The sequence below is a fragment of the Thunnus thynnus genome, chromosome 3 (assembly GCF_963924715.1).
Source record: "Thunnus thynnus chromosome 3, fThuThy2.1, whole genome shotgun sequence".
Taxonomy (NCBI): Eukaryota; Metazoa; Chordata; class Actinopteri; order Scombriformes; family Scombridae; genus Thunnus; species Thunnus thynnus.
The window spans coordinates 20,267,144-20,288,339 of record NC_089519.1 but is presented as its reverse complement, the minus strand read 5'-3'; the positions used below and the strand labels follow the sequence as shown (position 1 = coordinate 20,288,339).

The 21,196-nt window shown below is 38.2% G+C and overlaps 3 protein-coding genes across 3 annotated transcripts; 2 read left to right on the top strand and 1 right to left on the bottom strand.

The window, feature by feature from the left end:
• The first annotated feature begins 1,598 nt into the window (after positions 1 to 1,598).
• Positions 1,599 to 6,405, top strand: tmem134 (transmembrane protein 134). Its single transcript, XM_067584680.1, has 8 exons — positions 1,599 to 1,801; positions 2,316 to 2,572; positions 2,664 to 2,731; positions 2,822 to 2,908; positions 3,062 to 3,138; positions 4,332 to 4,376; positions 5,878 to 5,931; positions 6,035 to 6,405. Exons 2-8 carry the CDS (start codon positions 2,360 to 2,362, stop codon positions 6,115 to 6,117), a joined length of 627 nt encoding a protein of 208 aa, XP_067440781.1. The 5' UTR covers positions 1,599 to 1,801; positions 2,316 to 2,359; the 3' UTR covers positions 6,118 to 6,405.
• A 3,121-nt stretch (positions 6,406 to 9,526) lies between these two features.
• aip (aryl hydrocarbon receptor interacting protein) lies at positions 9,527 to 14,796 on the top strand. Its single transcript, XM_067584678.1, has 7 exons — positions 9,527 to 9,682; positions 10,373 to 10,555; positions 10,644 to 10,832; positions 11,526 to 11,702; positions 11,864 to 12,005; positions 13,290 to 13,519; positions 13,644 to 14,796. The coding sequence occupies exons 1-7, from the start codon at positions 9,584 to 9,586 to the stop codon at positions 13,647 to 13,649; spliced, it is 1,026 nt and encodes a 341-aa protein (XP_067440779.1). The 5' UTR covers positions 9,527 to 9,583; the 3' UTR covers positions 13,650 to 14,796.
• A 373-nt stretch (positions 14,797 to 15,169) lies between these two features.
• cdk2ap2 (cyclin dependent kinase 2 associated protein 2) lies at positions 15,170 to 20,876 on the bottom strand. The gene is made up of 5 exons (XM_067584679.1): positions 20,788 to 20,876; positions 18,787 to 18,942; positions 17,747 to 17,838; positions 16,604 to 16,724; positions 15,170 to 15,898 (listed from the first exon to the last, which is right to left on the bottom strand). Exons 2-5 carry the CDS (start codon positions 18,839 to 18,841, stop codon positions 15,831 to 15,833), a joined length of 336 nt encoding a protein of 111 aa, XP_067440780.1. The 5' UTR covers positions 18,842 to 18,942; positions 20,788 to 20,876; the 3' UTR covers positions 15,170 to 15,830.
• Positions 20,877 to 21,196: the final 320 nt, after the last annotated feature.

Here is a 21,196-nt window from a genome sequence, read left to right as displayed (position 1 = left end):
AATGAATGTATTGTAATTTAGGCCTATTGACGTGATTTACATTACAGGTTTCCCTTAAAATTTCACCTTAGCTTTTCAACTGAGCTGCATATTTGGGGGTTCACCCCAAATTTGAAAACAATTATAATAATTTCATCATTATTAATAGGCAACTTAGTTTTAATTCTAGTATTTTAAAGGGGGATTTGGTTTCACAGTGATAGGCTACTTTTTACTAGGCTATACATTTATCCGACAGCTGTAATGAAGCTTTTGCATAAGTTCAATAAGGAAGATCTCAACTCAAGATATCAACACACCCTGACTAAATATCATAGGTGAACATTGATCCTTCTGTTTTATTTCTCCGTCACTTCCATCTCCCCACAGTGTCAAAATCCTTTCATTCTCAATTCTGACATCACCATACCTGACTGATGATTGTTCTACCAATGTTCCTCTACCCAATCAGACTTTTAGTGCTGCTCTTTAAATATCGTTGCAATCCTGCACTGTCTTTCAGACCTATTGCATAACCCACCTCCTCCCCATCACCACCAAGTCCTTCATGTTGTCCAGAGAGACCCAACTAAAGGTCCATCAACCATCTGCTGGCTCATTCCAGCACCACCAGCATCTAGACTCCAGGGGAGATCCTGTCCTATCTTCATAAGGGCCTACGCTTATGAAGATGTCTCACATCTATAGAGCCTAATCACAAAAATCTCTCTGTTGCAATTAACAATAAACATTGTTCATTTTTAATTAATCTCTTCTTATTGAATTGCTTGTTACTTGCAGTTTAGAATTTTATATCCAAAACACAGAATATTACTAATACTAATTAAACTAGGCTATGCCTTTTTCTGTTTTCTCTATTGGAGTACATTTTGCTGGTACAATTCTTGTGTTTAAAGGATAGGTTCACAGTTTTTCAAGTCTGTCTTAAAACAAAAGTCAGGTGTTCATATGAACACTGAAAGAGGTTTTCCTCGCTGTAATCATTCCTCCTCTTCACACTGGCTGTTAAAAGATCCCCTTCAAATGTGCTCTCAAAGTAATCGAAGGTCTGTCCACACAATCATTTTGTGCAAAGATGTATTTAAAATTTTATCTGAAGTTTATATGAGCAGTCTGAGTTAAGTCATATCAAGTGGATATCTGCCACATTTACAGTCTTTTCAGCATAAAATTATGTTTCCTTGGACAGTGTTTCCCTGTTGAGCTGTGGTAGAAGTACAGTTACAAAAAGAGGGACTTTGGAACCAAAAAGACTGTAATGTTGAAAGATATCTACTTGATTTGACTAATTTGGACGACTGAAGCTTTATATTAGCTTCAGATAAACTTTTAAATAGGCCTACATTTCTGCACACGCGAAGGACTGTGGATTTTGTCCCCCATCACTTGCATTGTAAGTGCATTATGAATTATGGATCCTCTAAAGGTCAGTATGAACAGGAGGAATAATTATGGCAAGAAAAACCTGTTTCAATGTTCATTTGGGCTCCTGACTGTTGTTTAAGCTATTAACCACATAATTTTCTGTAAATTAGCAGGTCGATCGACAAACCGATACTCGATTAAACGGACTCCAGAAAAATCCACTGGGCGTAATCAGGCGTGTTCAATCGATAACCGGGTGTTAAAAAAAAGAAAAAAGAAAGAAAGGAGGAGACGCAAAACTTTTGCAATAGCGTTTTTCGTAATCCAGAAGAAAACAGATACTTATAGAAGAGTTTACACAGAATAAGAAAAGACTTTAGAGATATGTGACCCTTCGTTCAACATCGTGGAGTCGAGTTCAGCCTCATTTAAGACAGTAAGTTTTGCTGCTGGTCATCTGATCGACTAAGTTAGCGGAAAAAGCACAAACAATGGCAGAGACCAACAACAGAGCCAGTTAGCTGCTTATTTTAGTGAACGTCGGTCCTGTCCGTTCAAATATATAGGCCACGTAGAGACTGTAAAGTAGATTTTTTCTGACTTAATGGTAAACTTGGACAATTTCGCTTTGTTCAGAGTGGCTAACTTTATTACATAATGAGCTCCTGACTTGTGTTTGTGCTTTAAACGCGTTAAAGCGAAATTCTCACGTTGACAGCAGCATAAATGAAACCTAAAATGTCAACAAAAGTCCATAAAGTCAATTTTTTACTTATTTATCCTAACTTTTGCCGTACTTTTGCCTCGCGAGACGGCATATTATACCTGCCCTCGTGTACAAAAGTAGCTAGAGACTACAGACAGTGAATATGAGCACTTAAAAGACACCTTGACGTGTTTTCCTTCATAGCTGTGTACCGAAAGTAACATGTATACTCTAAAATCCACAGTGAGCATCAAGCCACAAGACCTCAGGGTGTAAGAGGCGATCACCATGGCAACGCAGTTCAGTATCGATGATGCCTTCGTGTTGGAGGGAGATGAGGAGGGAGCCGTGTCTGATGGAGAGCCAGAGGGATGGAAGAGCCGAGAAAAGGACAGAGAAGGAGGAGAGATGACATTTGGTCCTCTATCTTTCTCTAAACCTCAGTCTCATCCGTCACCTGCTGCCGCCGGCTCACCTGAACACAGTAACCTGAAGTATCAGGTAGTCCATGTACCCACTGTGTGTACAAGTACAGGTCTATCAGTTGTTTTCTTGAAAATGCAACTCTTGTATCATGTGCTGTTCTTCTCAGAATCTGGAAAATGAAGACGCCTTGGGCAACAATGGCAATTCCTCTTTCAATAACTTCTTCAAAATCAGGTGGGTCCCATAGGTGGGGATGTTGATGTGATTTTGTTTTTTCTGTCTCTGTTTGCATGAAGATGAAGTCTACTTCTGCTCTCTCCACAGTGATCCTGCGACTCTTTCTTACTGCAGCTCTCAGTGGTCTTTCAGCACCTTGAGTTCTGTCACACAGCTTTCTGCACACTGCTGCGGGTGAGTTCAAATCAGTCAAATACACACACTCGCACACAAAAACAGAAACAACAACAAACACAGTTACTTTTCAAAAAAAAAAAAATAATAATAAATATATATATATATATATATATATATATATATATATGTGTGTGTGTGTGTGTTGCTCAGGTGGGTGTCCCATCCGCTGGTGAAGAAAAACAGAAGAGTTGTTCTTGCTTCATTCCTTCTCCTCATCACTGGAGTTGGTAAGTCTAGCAGAGGTGTTTCTTATCGATTAAATACTAAATACCGGACGACAAAATTCTCTCTTCTGCACCTGATTTTCTTGTGTTTCTTAGATTTTTTCATATAGTGTCATGGGACTAATGTCTGGCCTTGAATTTTGCTTTTCACTTGGATGAAATAGATAAATGACAGAACTTAGAATAGCACAGAAACAATTTTATATTAAGAAAGCTGAAAACATGCCCCATTATTTAAAGGTGCAGTGTGTGGAATTTAGTGGCATCTAGCAGAACAGACTTGGCAGAAATAGAAAATAATATTCATAAGTATGTTTTAATTAGTGTATAATCACCTGAAAATAAGAATCGTTGTGTTTTCATTACCTTAGAATGAGCCCTTTATATCTACATAAGGAGCAGGTCCTCTTCAATGGAGGCCACCATGTTGCACCGCCATGTTTCTACAGTAGCCCAGAATGGACAAACCAAACACTGGCTCTAGAGAGGGCCTTTCGCGTTTTTCGTGAGTTTTGCAGCCATTTTAGGTTCTCCTTCACGCTTGGAAGGGGAGGGTGAGGGGAGGGGTATTTAGTTGGTTGCAATCTGCAGCCTCACCGCTAGATGCCACTAAAATCTACACACTGATCCTTTAACATCAACACGTTACTTCTAGAGGTGCAACGATTAGTCAATTAATCGATTATCCGATTGACAGAAAACTATTTTGATAATCAAATAATCGTTTTTAAACAAAAATGCCAAAAATCAGCTGGTTTCAGACTCTCAAGTGTTATGACTTAATGCTTTTCTCCATCATACATGATGTATCTTTGGGTTTTTGTCAAATGTTTGGTTAAATGTTTTGGGACATTTGAGGAGGCTGTGCGGAGCTATAACGGATATTTTATAGACAAAACAATTAATCGAGAAAATAATGGGTAGATTAATCAATAACGAAAATAATTGTTAGTCGCAGCCCTAAATACTTCAAATAGTTATGCAATTTTACAGGGTTAGTTTGTTCAGTGTTGTGTCAGTCTGTGACATGTTTGACACTTTACACAGTGAACTTTGTCCCCGTGTTGATCCTCTCTGTGTAACTGATTTTAGCCAAAGTTACCAAAGTTAATGAAAAAAACAAGTGTTGAAATACTTTCTATGTACTGAGTCGTCTCCCTGCCCTGCTGACGCACATTTGTTCTGTTTCTTTTTAGCTCTTATTTTCACAGGTGTTGTCATACAGCTGAATCCAAATGCAGGTAAGGAAAAGAATCCATTTTGGAAGACAAGCTTTATGATTTCCACTGGGTCTGGTGGTCCAGATGTATCAGCAACAACTTCAGCATGATCAACAAGCACATAATGATAAATACTGTATGTGTCGTGGACATTTAGAAAAGAAAAGTTATATGTAGGCCGCAGTGCGTAGATACACAAACAGAAAACCAGTGAGAGAAACAAATCAACATTTTAAAAAACAAATGATAACTCACAATACAAAAAAAAACAATTACAAACCACATTTCCATTTAATGAAACACATTTTCAAAGCACAATAAATGTGTCTGTCACTCAGTGTATTTAAATGGTAAAAATCAGAACTGTATGTTTTGATTGGAGACTATAAATGTGTGTCCTTCCTGCAGCAATCTTGTCTTTATGTTGTTTTTGTGAGACTGTTACAAACACAAACACACACACACACACACACACACACACACACATTTGTATAGCTATCTTAGTGAGGACACTCATTGACATTAGGCATTCCCTAGCCCCTAACCCTAACCTTAACCATCACAAGTAAATGCCTAACTGCAACCTTTACCCAAAACTGAACCTAAACCGAATTCTAACCTTGACCCTAAAACCAAGTCTAAACCCTCAAACAGCCCTTTGAAGGTGTCAGGAAGTGAGGACCAGTCAAATGTCCTCACTTCCCAGGTCTAAAACTCAAATTGGTTCTCATAATGATAGCCATACAAGTACACACACACATACACACTCTGCTTGGTGGATAGTGAGGAAGCACCCGTCTTTCAAGGCCAAAGTTCCTTTGATGATATAAAGTAGAGCAGCGTTTCTCAACCCTCCAGGGTTTATATGTCCTGTTTTTTTTATCACTGGTGTGAAGGAAAGTTGAAATGGTAGTGATACTCCCACTAAAAAAAATAATCTTCCTCAAGCTTGTGGAGTGTTATCAAACAGTGATGTTGCCAACAGAACACACATATAGTAGTAGTAGTACACCATACAAAACATGTTTCCTGATGACTGTCAGTGAAATCTTGGACAGCAAAGTTGTAGTTTGCACCAGGCGGAGTCAGAATTGTTTCAGGTTATAGCTTTTCTTCTGTAAAGGACTAATGATATAATAGAAATCATGTAAGGATAAATGGTTTAAACATGAATCTTGTATTACTAAGATTATATTTAATGTTTTGATTAAAAGATTGACAGAAATAAAGACAAAGTAATGAATTACTGTACAATAATGTCTGTAAGAACAATTTATAAGGTCTAAAGGGCTGAAAGCTTTTTAAAATAACTTTATATTTAAATTTAGAAAATGAAATTGCCAGGTTATTCATTTTATTTAATGTAATTCTGATTGAATGGATTAAAAGAAATATGTGGGTTACTTCTTGGATCTGCACAACACAGAAGCCAGTGTGTCGTCCTTTAATGTGTGGCTGCATTGATCAGTGTTGATGACTGTGTCCTCACTGTGGGAAGTAACTCATGTCGTTGTCCTCACAGGGGTTTCAAGCGCTATTTTCTTTGTACCTGGATTCCTTCTCTTCATCCCTGGAGGTAAATTGATCATTTTGGTTCTGAGATCTTTCTTTTTTACATACCTTTACATACCAGTAAAAGCATACTTTGTTGTGTTGACATTAACATGTATTTCCTCCAGTGTACCATGTGATATACATCAGCTGCGCTGTCCGAGGAAGAAGAGGCTTCAAATTGTTCTACCTGCCATATTTTGAAAAATGACATTTCATGAGACACCACGTTTTCACTACATTTAATATTTTTTTGTTTATCTTAAAATGAATTCTATTTTGTCACTTGCAAGAAAAAAGGTGTTGTCACGTTGTTGTTTTTTCTTGTCATTGTAATGACCACTACTAATGCAACCACTCAGCGCCTCGACTGTTTCCACTACATGAACTGACCTTGCTGTATGTGTCCACGGATAAGAAGGAGATTGGTCTTGCCTGTGTTTTCTATGCCGTGTGAATAATGACTGTGAAATTACAATAAAACTTTTGTATATTTTAAGTTGTGTCAGTCAAGTTGGTTTTCCAAATGGGGTCAAGGTAAGAGCTGTTCCCAGTATCCCTTGCTGCCGACTGTAGACTGGGTTGGGGTCAAACCACTCTAATGTGGGATTATCCATGACCAGCTGTGTGTTTGAGATGTGAAAAAGTCAACAAAGAGGCAAAAATGCCTTTGTGGATCTTGCTAAAATCCTTGTAATGAACACCTCAAGGTGAATTATCTTGCATATACCAAGGTCACTTGCCAAAAAACTAAAAATGATTTTCTTATTTTCTTTTTTACAGTATGCTTGTGTTCTGGGCTTTCAGCTGTTTCATCATGTTTCCATGGTGACAGGTTAATATGCAAGCAGAGTGGAGGCCAGTTTATGGTTTTACAACAGAGATTAAACTTGAGTGAAATTACTTGTGCATCAAATAGTTTATATACATACCTTCCAGCCAATCAGACACAAGGATGCACCAAGGCTACTATGAAGCTGTTAATTGCCATCTGCTGATTTTTTTTAATCAAGTACCACCTCCTCTCACCTTTGAGTAATTTAAAAGAAAATTAGGTTTATTAAAATAGTTTATCAAACTAAAGCAGTGAGGCAACATACTCACTATTTATAGTTTCAGTCCTTCATGAAACCTTTAGACCCAATGGCTCATGTCTGAGTAGGTTATATAATCCAAATCCTTGACATGAATACCCAAAAAATATAAAATTGTGGCTTTGTTTTATACTGTTGTAGCAAATATTAAATTATAATGACTTAAAGGGGTTGTCAATACTAAATATACAGCACCGTTTGTCAATACCTGATGTAGATTTTATAAAATAGTCATCAGTCATTCTTTTGTCATCAATATTCACATAGCTGACAAAACAATCTCACCACAAGGTCAATGTAGCTGTTTTGGAGCTTTGGAGCTTTTTTCACATCACATGAGCTTCCTCAGCGACACAGCTTCTGGATGGATCTTGTGGAGAGATTATTTTGTGGCCTGATGTGTCCAAGGTCAAGAATGAACTGTAGAATGAGAAAATATCTGTCTGTTATATATCTGTGGGACACAAAAGCATTTTTTAAACTGGCATTCAATCTTCTACTTTCCCTGAAGTTTGTTTGATATAAAATTGAACAAATATTTCATTTTAAACAGAGAAAAAACATAAAGTTTGTTTTGTTTCTGGGAGACTCACATGAATTGGTAATTTATTTTATGCATTCAAACTGATTTATTCTATGTACCATCTAGTCTGCCTTCTGTTTTGGTACACTGAGCTTGAACCCATATGTATGTTTTTTTACATTAATGTGAGGCATTTACATTGTCTATATATATAAACATCCATATACACACTGATTTTCACACTCGGCTTGTGTATAAACCCTGAAATAGATGTATATCAGTAGCAATAAAAACAGCCAGTCTAGAAAAAACATGATGTGATAGCTCTTACACACCTATGGTACAAACCCTCAGTGGTTTTCAGATATATATACCTTCTCTCAGGTTGTTAGGGCAAATCATTCATTCTCATAAAATGCAACTACTTTTTTTTCCATGAATGATGGCTCGTAAATTGCCCAGTGGTTTTCAATCCTGCTATTTTTCAATCAAGGACTACTTCACTCCTCGAGCACCAGGCATTTATCAACCTAATGAGATAGACAACCAACAGAACCGCTCTTCCTTCAGTGGTCAATATTTGAACCCCAGTGCTTCAGAGATCCAGCAGCAGCTCTGCCCGATTTAACCACAGGTTCCACACTTGGATCAGTTATTCTTTTAGAGGAGCCAACGAAATCAACCCTGAAACCACCAGTGCTCATTTTCACAGTGGCAAAGCATGTGGAAAGTTGAACAAACTGCAAACTGAAGGATACATTTATACAAGAGATTTATGTTTACATCAAAAACTAAACAATTCACCATACAGATACATAACTCTTAGTGTCCGCATGTTGCTTATGACCTTATACTGTATGTGGCGTGATATACAGTTTTGGACAAAGTTTTCAGATCCTTTATTTTTCAGTGAAAGTAGCAATACCACAGTTTGAAAATACCCCATTACAAGTAAAAATATAGGAGTCTAAGCAGCAAAATGTAGTTAGTAAGTATCAAAAATAAAGTACATTATGCAGCAGAATGGCTCTAGTCAGTGTTATATTATATTCTATTATATTATTGCACTATTATTAGTGATGTGCCAATGTGTAAGCAGCGATTTAATGTTACAACTGGTTGAGTTTGAGTTAATTTTAAGTTAAATTATTTTAGGTATATTAAAGGTATACTATACAGATTTGCCCCCTTCGTCCCCGGCTCAACGAGCGAGAGAGAGAAAGAGCAGTGGTCAAGCAAGCTAGAGAGTGAATTGGCGCTGGCGAGAACAAAACCGTGAATCTGATAAGTAAAACGTTAATTTCTGATTGTTTGTCAAAAGTTACATTCTAAAGCACAAATAAACACGCACACACCTCCACACAACCCTGTGGGAAAGTGCCGCATTGCCGGATTTTGTGTGAATGCAGATCTTCATCCTGTCCGCTGTGGCCTCTTTGCTCTGTGTGTGTGTAGCTCAGCCCCACCCTCGGTGAAGCAGACACACAGACCTGCAGCTAAAACTCATCATAGGTTTTGAATATAAAAACTTCATCTGTAAAGAAACAAGTTACTACATTAGAGCAAAAACTACATTTCCCTCTAAAATTGTTGTTTACATTTTCTTTTACATTCTCTTTGATTCAGTCTTTTATAGTTTTTTTTTCTTTTAAATATGTGAAATGCACTTTGGAATTGTCCCATGAATTAGATAATTTTGTGAAGTAGAAATAATAAGTATTAAATCCAAAATACTTTAAGTACCTCAGGTACAGTAGTCAAGTCCACTAGTGGTGATATAAATATGATATATGTCGACTATGATAAAAATTGAAACCCATAGTTATAAGAATACGCTCTCAAAAATGTATGTTCCATGAATTAAAACTTGATGCATTATGTAAATCTTCATGAATCATAATGCAAGATAGCTGAATGTTCAGTGTGTGTTTTTATGGTGATGAAAACACGAGTGTTGCAGTGACACTACATGTGGAGGGCGCTGCTGGGCCCGATGTGACGTCTCATCGACAGACTTCGGCAAACATCGTCATCTGCCGTGAACTGAGACTCGGTCAAGGATGGAGGAAGAGGCACGCAGGCTTCTCGAAGAAGGAATAAAGAAGAAACTCGTCAGTCCTGGTAAAGGAGAGCTATCGACCTTCCCCAATGGAACCAAGGTAAAAGTATAGTGTTAGTGGTTGAACGGGTTGAATCTTTTCCTCTAATAAGTTTAAGAAATACGACGAAGCACGTTAGCTAGCTAATGCTATCCCCCTCTATCTGCTATCACATCTCGGCTACATTTAACTTTAACTGTTAGATTCATTGTACACTTTACGCTTTCAAAGAGAAACTGCTGACAAACTTGTAAGCCTCCTTTTCTTGTGTGCGGATACAACTATACGTTTGGTTTGAACTGTGATTTTTCGGCCAGATTACATTTTTTCCTCCTATTTTTTGTTTTTTTTCATCTGATGCAAAGACGGGGGCGGGACAGGATGGCGTGTGTTGATGAATGCTGATTGGTCGGTATACCATGCCAATCAATTTTCTGGTGTTGTGATTGGTCAGAATAAGACGGAGTTTAGACGCTCCGCAGACCTGTCACAGAAGTGGCGATTGCTCTTTTTTTTCTGATTTCAGCTTCTAAAATTTGAACATTTTCTGGTTTATCTAGTCTTCTATGATTGTAAACAGCAGAAGACTTCCTAGGGCGTCCCATGGGGCTTCGGGGAACAATGATCAAGATTTCTCACCATTTTCTGACATTTTATGGACAAAACAACTCATTGATTAATCGAGAAATTAATTATCGGATACTGAAATAATCATTAGTTACAGCTCTAATCGTATTTCTATTTTACCAGTTGGTCTTTCACTATCGCACCAGCCGGTGTGATGGCACAGTACTGGATGACTCCAGAACCATGGGGGGCTGCAGCAAACCCATGGAGCTCATCTTGGGCAAGAAGTTCAAACTAGCTGTGTGGGAGACAGTGATCGTCACCATGAGACAAGGCGAAATTGCAGAATTTACCTGTGACACTAAGGTTAGTGAGCTGGCTAAACAGGATGTGATATGGGTGGTGGTCCCTTTTAAGTGCTGACTGTTTCTGCTTTTGTCCTCTTGCCCTTCAGCACACCTCCCTGTACCCACTGGTGTCCCAGTCACTGAGGAACATCAGTGCTGGTAAAGACCCCCTGGAAGGCCAGAGGCACTGCTGCGGCATTGCCCAGATCCATTCCCACCACTCTCTGGGGCACAAGGACCTGGATGAGCTCCAGGCTAATCCACAGCCTCTTGTCTTTACTATCGAGCTGCTGCAGGTCAGTGGGCAAGGGGGAGTTTAGAGTTTAGTAGTGATGGTGGTGGTGTAGTATTGGGTTGTATTTTGGGTATTGTTTAACATTTTTTAAACTAGTGCTGATACAATATAAATTTCATTACCAAAACAGTGCTTAAAGTAAAGTAGTTTTCTGTTTGTTTAAGTTGTCAAATGTTATCCAAACACAAGAAGCCACACAACTTTGCTTAAATAATATAGTTGGAATGTTTATGCAATGCAATTGAGAACATATCATGCTTTTTGTCATTTTCTTTGATTTTTTACTGTTATGATGTTGAATGTCATCATGGTCAAAGTTCCAAAACTTGAGGTGAATGTATATAAAAATGCTCCCTGCAAGTCAAAAGCTAGGGTTTCAACCTGCTCTGAATGCTTTGTTTGCAAAGTTACCTCTACTTCCTCCTCGTGATGACATCAGATTGTTTGTGTATGCCCACAAACAATCCGTTAGTAGCGTTTGTTGCTACGGTTATTTCACAGGTTGTTCTGGATTTCAATTGGATTTAAGATAAAGTAAGAGTTTTTTTTAACTGTATATCATGCAAAGATATTCTAGTAAAGCCCAAGAATATAAATCTAGACCTGGAAATGTGCATAATATGTCCCCGTTAACAGTCTCTCACAGAAAGGAAGCTGCAGTGGCCACTGATCTCCAATCTCTTTTCCTGCTCAGGTTCTGCCTCCAGGATCGTTCCAGCTGGATGTGTGGGCCATGACAGACGAGGAGAAACTCCAGCTAGTGCCTCAGATCCATGAGGAGGGCAACACACTTTTCAAACAGGGCAAAATTAAGGAGGCCACAGAAAAGTACTACAATGGCATTGCCTGCCTCAAAAATCTACAGATGAAGGTTAGGGGACAGTTACTCCTTTGTGTTTCATTACAGCTGGCGTGATGAATTAGAGATTTGTAGCCTTGAGTCTCTTTGCTCTTATGTAAACAGTTCTATTTCCATACAAAGCTTTCCAGTGTCTCTAACTTCTCTCTGTGACTTCTGTTTCTTGGTTTCAGGAGCATCCTGGAGATGAAGCGTGGGTAAAGCTGGACCATATGATCACACCACTGCTCCTCAACTTCTGCCAGTGCAAGTTACTCCAGGGCCAGTACTACGAAGTCATCGAACACTGCTCATCCTTGGTCTTTAAATACGAGGGTAAGGCTCGATTATTCGCTTGGTTAGAATCGGCAGATTAAAGATTTTGGTTGCCATTTTAGTTGTTATGAGATAAATGTAAACTTTAAACAAGTGTAAAATTGTGTTCAGGTTTTTGAATTGAAGAACCTACATTATGTTATTCTAGTCAATCCACAGTATTTACAATCTGTACAACTTAAAATTAAACTGGCCAGTAGAGTTGCTTTGTTATTTTTGGCATGTAAGCACATCTGGCAGTCAACATCTTCCCTGTGGTGTGTTTGCCCTGAAAATTTTCTTAAATCTTCACCATATAGGTTGTTGATACTTTGGTAGGGATATATATCGTTAGGATTTTATCAATACTACTTATTTTTTAAATACAACTAAACATTGTTTATAGAGCAGCAACAGTAATGTTCACATCAGCAAAGTCACTATATAAACTCAATATCTCACTGAAAATAAATTTAACATGTCACTAAAATAAATAATATTTCTGACATAAAAATACTAGTGAAGTTTAGAAAGAATGAAAGACACGTTATCAGTCAGTATCAGTCGTTCTTCCTGTCCTCTGTCCTCCTCCCTCTGCTGCTGCTGCTCACTGCTGCAGGTACTGCTGGTAGAGAGGAAGGGCTGGTTTATCTCAGCCAATAGCTAAGTGTACAAGATACAAGATACAGACAACTTTCGTTTTAGTTTGTTCATAACAATTCCTGTCAGCCAAACCAGCAAGCTCTGGTCGTTTAAAACATACTGGCTGATAGTGGTGGATGGGAAACTGCAGGCAAAGCAGATGAAAATATCACTTTTCAACATATTTATGCTTGTTGAAAAGATTGGTTTTGATTAAGTACTCTTATTGGCTTTTTACTCACAAAGGTTTTATTGCACTTACAGTAACAAGCGTAGTTTGTCGTCAACTTGAGTAAAATTCACTTCACCTGGTTCACTGTCTCCACTCACCGCAGCCTCTCTGCTCTGCTGTCCACTCTGTCTGTGTGTGTGTATGTGTAGAGGAGCTGAGCCCCACCCTCAGTCAAACACCAACACAGAGAGCAGAGGAGAGGCTGCAGTGCAACCATAAGTTAGACCAAAGCATAAAAAAGTACCAATAAAAGACCCAACTACTGTGGGTTAACATTTTAAAACCGGTTCCAATTTAGAACTGTGTCTCGGGGGGGAACCCTAGTCCTTGGTCTTGCTCCTGACATGCGTCGATAAGCATATGAAGATTGTGTGTTTAAGGGAAATCAATGACAAGTAAGCATTTCATGAACTTCCTCACCTTCCAAACAGACAACGTGAAGGCCTTTTATAAGCGAGCTAAGGCCCACGCTGCAGTGTGGAACGAGGCCGAGGCGCGAGCGGACTTTGCTAAGGTGTTGGAGCTGGAGCCGTCCCTGGGACCGTCTGTGGCCAAGGAGCTGCGGGCCATGGAGGAGAGGATCCGCTCCAAGGACAAGGAGGAAAAGGGTCGCTACAAAGGCCTATTCAACTACAACACACCACCAGCCACTGCCACCACAGTCAGTCCAGTTTGAGTTTTAGTGACCTTTATGGCCACCAGAAGCCTTGTTGCTAGGATATACTGTAATATAACCACAACGCAGAATTTTAATGATGTATGTTATGTGCTCTTTCTCCTCACAGGGTTGAATCTCTTCAGTGGGTTGGAACAAGAGGATGCCTGTGAATTTCAAGATGGATGAGAAACAGTAGGACACTGCTGGTGTTTTAGTTTTATCCATACACCCAAGCCAAACACTTTCTATGCCACCCTGTTCTCCATGGTACATGCAGAAACAGTCCACACGCAGATGCACCCACAATTCACTGATATTTACCAAGGTGCAATTTGCATCCCTGCCTTATTCCTGTCAACTCCCTCTCCCTAATTGTAAAATTCTTTAAGTCTTTGATCAGGATTATCAACTTGAATATAATGAAAGCCCAAAATGCCCCAAATAACTCTCCATCTGTACCAGACAGCAGCACCGTTAGTTTAGTGTATATTCAATGGAAAGGAACTCTGAAATCTTGAATTTCTTACCAAAGGTTTCAGAAAGGTGAACATTCTTGGTAAATAACTTCCTCGCAGTAATAGCCTACTCGAAGCATGTTACCCTTAGCAACGGCTTTCACAGGATTTGCTGCCGAGAATTTTCTTTTATTTAACGATGCACTTACCTGCTGTTTGTGGAAAGTCATCATATTGCAATTTATATAGCACATCTACACACATAGACACAAGTAGATTAAGCATTTTATGTTCTCTAGCTTTCTCTGATATGTGCACAGCTGTCGGATAATCCTAAAATTACTCATAATTGTAGCCCAACAAGGAAATATTGCAATGGATTCCAGACAGAAATGCTCTCCCTTTAGAAAACCCAGGAATGCTTTTTTTTTTTTTTTTTTGCACAAGAGACATCATGCACACCTCTGCCTTGTGCTGCCAGGCCCCATTTTCTATCTTGGTCACAGTGGAAGCACTGGAATTAGCAGGAGACCATTTTCTGCCGATGGATGTGACGGGGAAACCGAGCTGTCTGTGACAATCTTTAAATAACACACATGGACTTGTGTTATCTTAGCTTTTCCCCTATGTACTTATTTCATATATATATGTGAGAATTCTACCTTTGTTGTTTTTGTCAAGATGTACTTAGCATCTCCTTCACTTGCTTAGTAAGAGCTACCCATTACTCTTCATGTGAAGCAGTGGATCGTTAGCCCAACCTGTCTGAAGTAAGATGTTATTGAGGCTGTGATTATGTAACTGAAATAAATGTGTTTATCCTTGGCTTTGCATTTTTTTCTGTTATTTACCTGCAATCAAATCATTTGAAAAAAAAAGGTTCATCAACGTCCTTTTGTATCCATTCAAGTAGACTGATAACTCCAGTATATTCTTGAGTAAACATAAAGAAATGGATCGAAACGCAGCACGTCTTCTTCACATCTTGTGGCTTTCATTATTGAATGTTAACTTATTGAGTCAAAAGTTTGTTTTGTTTGTTTAACTGCAGTTTCTGAGGTCAACAATGAACCTTCAAGCTCTATTAAACATTTCATGGAAAAGTGTCATTACTGTCAGAACACGTGTTTGACAAGAAAATCTGTTGACCGCTTCATTTGCAATGTAAATTTCAAAAAAAAGAGACAGCCACTGAAAGTGTTTTTTCTGTTATTTAATTAAGATAAACATACTGAACTGCAAAAATCTGGTTTACAAAATTTCCATAATAACAAACTGACTTGAGATGTACAGAGTTCTTGGGATTGAGAAACATCTAATGTGTTTACGCTACAAAATACGAAGAAAACAAAGCAAGGGTGAAGGGAAATTAGGTATATTCAAGACGCTCAGATTGACAAAAAAGAAAAAATTCAGTGGTTGCAAAGTGATGCTCAGAATAGAAACTTGAGGTGCAATTTGCACATTGATTTCATCATTTTAAAACAGCCAATTTTCTTGGTCAATTGCAATTATTAGACAACTAATATAAACATCCCCATCCATTTTACTATGCTTTTGCAATACTTAAAAATATGTTGAAATTTTCCGCACTCTTGTTTCAAAATAGGTACAAAACTGCATTTTGCATACACCCTAAAGATCACAGAAAGCTTGTAATTTACTAAATTGGGTGTGGTGGAATGCAGGGAAGAGTGCAGACAAGAAGGACATAATGCACCTATAAAAAAAGCCAGCGAGGGAAGCATGAAGGATGAAAGCATAAGAAATGTTTTTTTTAAACAGACAGTGGGGATCATGATGCGCAGAGAGGCTTCTACTGGGGAAAGACTGAGGGGTGGAGGGATCTTTCCAAAAGGTTATGTACGGGCGCTTCTCTCCGTCTCTGCAAGACACTCCCTGACCAGTGCACGGGCATGAATTATACCTGGAGGAGACAAACACAAGGAGCAAGAAGGCATTAAATCAATACGTAGACATGGAATAAATTGAAAAAATTGTTAGCAATTTCTAAAGTCTTCAGTCTGAGTGTTCCTGACCAACAAAAATCAAATGTACCCAAGACAGCTATTACTGCTGAACAACAGGGCTGCCTCTCACTAAGAAATCTGCAGGTCAAGTTCAAGGCAAAATGAGGTTTAGCAGTCTGTCTGGCTGTCTGATGAATTAACACAGCAGCCACTGCAGTAACCACTATTTCTGATCCATGTGATTCTATTTCAATCACACTTGTCTATTATGTCTGCATATCTTCATTATTATCCATCAGAATTTAATGGAGTAGCCTAATGATACTGACCACAAATTGCGGTCATAAATGCTGACTACTGTATGTCAGGGACTTTTGCTCTTAAATGTATAAACAGTATGTAGTCTTTTTTAAATAATTTGCATTTAAATCAGCTAAAAGTTAAAAAATACAGTAACAATCAAATGACAACTAAAACAAATCCAATGTCAGACTTGCTTTCACCAAAGAGCAAAAAAACATTTATTTTATTCCTACAAGTGGTTGGCCAATACACAATAGAAGCATAAAAGGTACAATGGAAACAAATTCTTCCCCCTTCAGTACTTGAATCAAGTATTCACGATACAAACCCAGAGAGAAAAAAAAAAAAAATATATATACCTCTCTTTAGCCTCTCCATAGCACTCTTGCTCCCAGCGTATGTAGGCCTGATCTCACGGCTCATCTCCTCAATGACAGACAAAAGCTCACTGTAGGTGGACCCTTGAGACACTTTGACAGGCTGGCCGTGTATTTTCACACACGTCATGTTTGGGGGACAAAAAAAAAAAAAGAAAGATCCATCAGGACTTGTGACAGCTGGAAATTCACACCACAGGTTAAGATAAAGAACAATGAAGAATGTCGACTCGCTAATATGATATAGTGTAATGTGAACTTTCATTCTTTTCATTCAAATAATTTGTCGTAACAGAGAGTGCCCTAACTGTTCCCATCTAATCCTCTCTAGCTATAATGAAGTACAGTACATCCCCTCTTTTCATTGTTTCAAATTACTCCAAGAAAAATGTGACATTAATGTGAGATTTTAGATTTACACACATTTCAATCAAGTCAGTATCCCCTTCACTATCTCAACATGCCCATGTAGGTCACATACCTGCAGCTGCTTCACAATAAGAGCTTTCTAGCACAGTCAATATTTAATGTATTTCATGAATGCAGTCGACAGAAAAGCATGTTTGTCTGCAGGTACTTTACTTAAGAGGGATTTTTAAGTTGAATTAAATGAAGCACAGTCCCTGTTACATTGTCTTGTTTATATAAATGTTATAATAGAAATTCTACTTTGACTCAATTGTTTTTTGTCTTAATACAAACCCAGTGAACCTGACTTAGCCTTTATTTTGTCCTTTTGTTGGGTGCATCAGCACAAAACTCTCATGTAATACTTTCATATCATCAAATTTTGAAATAAAAGCTGGTTCTCAATAAATGATCAGCTCACGAATAATAACCGGAGTGTGTTTGGCCTAAGGTGAAACATCTGTATTATGTTCCTCATAAATAAGACAACAAGTATGTGATTCCATGAGACACATTTCATTGACTTCCTTTGCAGGTAACACACAGTTTCAGCACTAGTAATGACTTTTATGCAAAGTACTAAACAAATCCATGATGTCAGGTACTGTACCCAACAGGAAAAACATTAGTAAGAGTCGTTGTGGTTTGGTTATGGGTACACCTGTATATGTAAATGGCGCTACAGCTGAACAGTACAGCACTGTACTGTAAGCATACCTGAACAAAGCCCATGGAGGGAGGGCCGAAGTCACTGAACGCTGGCCTGAAGTTGGATGATGATGGTAGAGATGGAGAGGGCACAGAAGAGCCTGGAGACAAGAGGAGAAAGTATGTAACATCCTATAGCTCACACTAGTAACACAAAAACATTTCTACTGAGAAAGCTGCCAAATAATTTATTTATCCTCAGTAAGGCTGAGTGTCTATACAGTGTTTGTTCTGAGCGCCAGCATCTTTTTTTTCCCAATTGTTACCAATGAGGAGAGAGTATATAGAGCTGCCTAGAGAAAAAAAGCTGCACCCAGCATCTTTTTCAGAGCATGCCACCTTTTTTATGTGGCTGCTCCGAGCGCTTCCCATTGAAAATCTCTGAACTTTTCAAAAAGGCGCTGGTGTTATCACTGTCGCTCCTTTTCAGGCAACCAATCATATATAAGATGGCTCGTCCTCCGGTTGGTGCTCATGTTGAAAAAACAATGTCAAACAAATAGATAGCAGCCTAAGAATAAAAAATAGATGATAAAAAGCAAAGGGCCAATGCTAGTGTATCATACAACGGCAGTTAGAGTGGTAATATGTTGTCAAGATATTGTTGTCATAGAAACCAAACCCATGTGCAGCGTGTTATCAAAAAAGCACTGGAATGAAGCGTTCCCCTGCGCCCTGCCAGAGAAAATCACTATATGGACACACTGAGGTATAATCAGTAATAAACTGTAAGCTGCACTAACAAAAGAAAGAAAATGAAAATCACTATCCATTTTTTTAATAAGTTCTCCTAGTTAACTTGGTGAGTATCCTCGGTTTAACCACCACTTAGTTTAACTATCATCACAGTATTAATGTGTTGTATCGCTATGATTATTTACAACATTGCTAATAGCAAGGCTGCTATTAAAACGATACTTAAACTGTTGATCAAAACTATGTTTTACAATTCTTTCATATACAGTATGTATAATGATCCACATATTCATAACATGCAGAAATGATAAGTAGTCAATAATTGCATGAACAACACTGAGGCTGGGTGGTACCTGGAGGGGTGTGGTTGGAGCCAGATGGCGCGGGAGCTATGGGTTTGTAACTCATGGCGATGTCAGCAGGCAGCTCTGCGTATGACGCGCCACTTCCTTCGGTCCCGTCAACCCGGTGCTTATACAGCTTTACTGGTGGTGATGAGCTCCTAAGAGCTGGTGCAAAGAAGATAAGCAAAGGCACAGACACACAAACAAAGGAGCAAATTATGAAAATGTTATTGATATTCAGATGTAAACAGTACCTGGAGGGCAGCAGTTATCAAACCAGTGAATATTAAAATGCCAAATATGTTAAATTCAGGCAAATTGGCTCTTAGTCCTGACTGGCACAAAGAAGTAAATGACATTGTCTAATTAACTGAGCTCAGCTCACTTCAAACCAGTGAGAAGAGCACAGACTGAGGAAAAATAAATATATAAGTCTCTTAGGGCTGCAACAAATGCTAATTATCAATTAATCTGCAGATTATTTTCAGATATATTCACTTGATTAATTGATTGATCACTTTGTCTATAAAAAGGTAAGAAAATGGTGGTTTGATTTCCACAGTCCAAGGTGATGTCTTTAAATATCTTGTTTTGTCCGACCAACAGTCTAAAAATTTTGTGTTTTTAAATTCGATAAATTGACAAGACCCAAATATCAGCCAATATTTGCTTATTGCAGACATATAGTTATCAGTTTATATGACGGCAAATAAATAATAAGAAATTGATGTACAGAAATGCCAAACTAGGTAATTTAGAAACAGTCAGAGTAGTCGTGTTCACATCCACAAAACCTCAGTAGGATAGATGCTGCATACAAAAATCAATTGAAATGTGAAATGTTTCAACCAACTACAGGTCTTCCACAGGCAAAAAAGGAAGACCTGGAGATGGTCGAAATATTTTAATTAAAATACAGGTACTGTATCACAATTTAAAACAGTGTCACCATTTAATAATTTGTCCACCAGAAAGCAATGACAAGTTCATTTTCAACTGAAAAATATCCAGCCTTGTATTTATCTTGATCACAGTTCTTTCAAAAAACAAATCTAAGGGATCCAAATCAATATTTTTAGTTTAAGTTCTGTGTTTGTGTTAAAACAGCCAATATATTATTCATTTAAAAAAAAAAAAAAACCTTTCAATATATCAACATCAGAATATGCCTCAACATTCCAGTATTAGTTGGACTTTATTTTGAATGCATTGTGTAAAGCACTTTGAATTTCCTTTGTATATGTCTTGTCTATGTATCAGGCACTTGTATGTATGTACAGTATGTATTTTATCCCATATGTGAAGCCCGTTGTAACTGTGTGTTTTTTAAAGTGCTATATAAAATTAAAATAAAGTTATTTTGATGATGAAACGTGTTATACAAATAAACCTGCTTGCATAATGAAACTAGAGGACGCCTTGCTGCCATACAGTTATTGTAAACAGGTATAAATGCTGTTCCCCTACAGCACAGATATCAATTCACAACAAGTATGTGGCAAAATAAGGGCAGTAACGTGATATAGGTTATTTAAGCATGTGTGTATGCTGTATGTAAGAGACGAGACGAGGTTGACCGACGATAACGACGACAGTTTATCCCCACAACTGTGTATGAAGCTAAGCATTAACTTGTCATTCAAATCTGGCAGACAGCATTTGTGATAACTAGCTAGAGATGAGTTTTACTTGGTTATTTTCGTGTCTTAGGGATTACAAAACACTTAAGAGCATGTGTGTTTGAACGTGAACGCAGCCGAGAGGTGCTCAATGAAACAAAAGCTGACGTTAGCTAAAGAGGAAGGTGCCCGGCTAACTACCTACTAGGTAACGTTAGCTAGGTTAGCTAGCTTTCGCCGGTTTAGCACAACAACATCAGAAGAGCGAAGAAAATCAAGGCTGACGCAGGATTGGTAAGGTACATATATGCAGTAAACAATAAAAAGGTAAGCTACAATTGAGACCATTGAGAAGACCCCAAACATTCCAAAAGATTGGTATTTTTTTTACCTTTTTAAGGAGACTTATTGTCCTCAGTGGGACGAGAGTCCTCTTCCTCTGTGCGTGAGTCTGCGCAGTAGAGAGGCTAGTGTACTATCGTTTTTTTAATTTTCCAGCCACGCCATTGGCTGATGGAGGAACCTATGACGTCTCTTCCAAATGTTTTGTCGACCTACATCATATTAAAGATATCCCGACAAATTGAAAGAAATGTCACAAAAGTGTGCTATCCCACCAACAAATTTGTTTTAAGATTTGTAGATATCGATAACAAATGGGATTTTTGTAAAAATGAAGAAGACACAACTAAAACACAACACAACTAAATATCTGTTTTTATGAATGTCAGTATGCATCAGGATTCTGGGAAAAATTAGGATAATTTTGACACTCAAACCAACCAGCAGTGGAAGAAGTA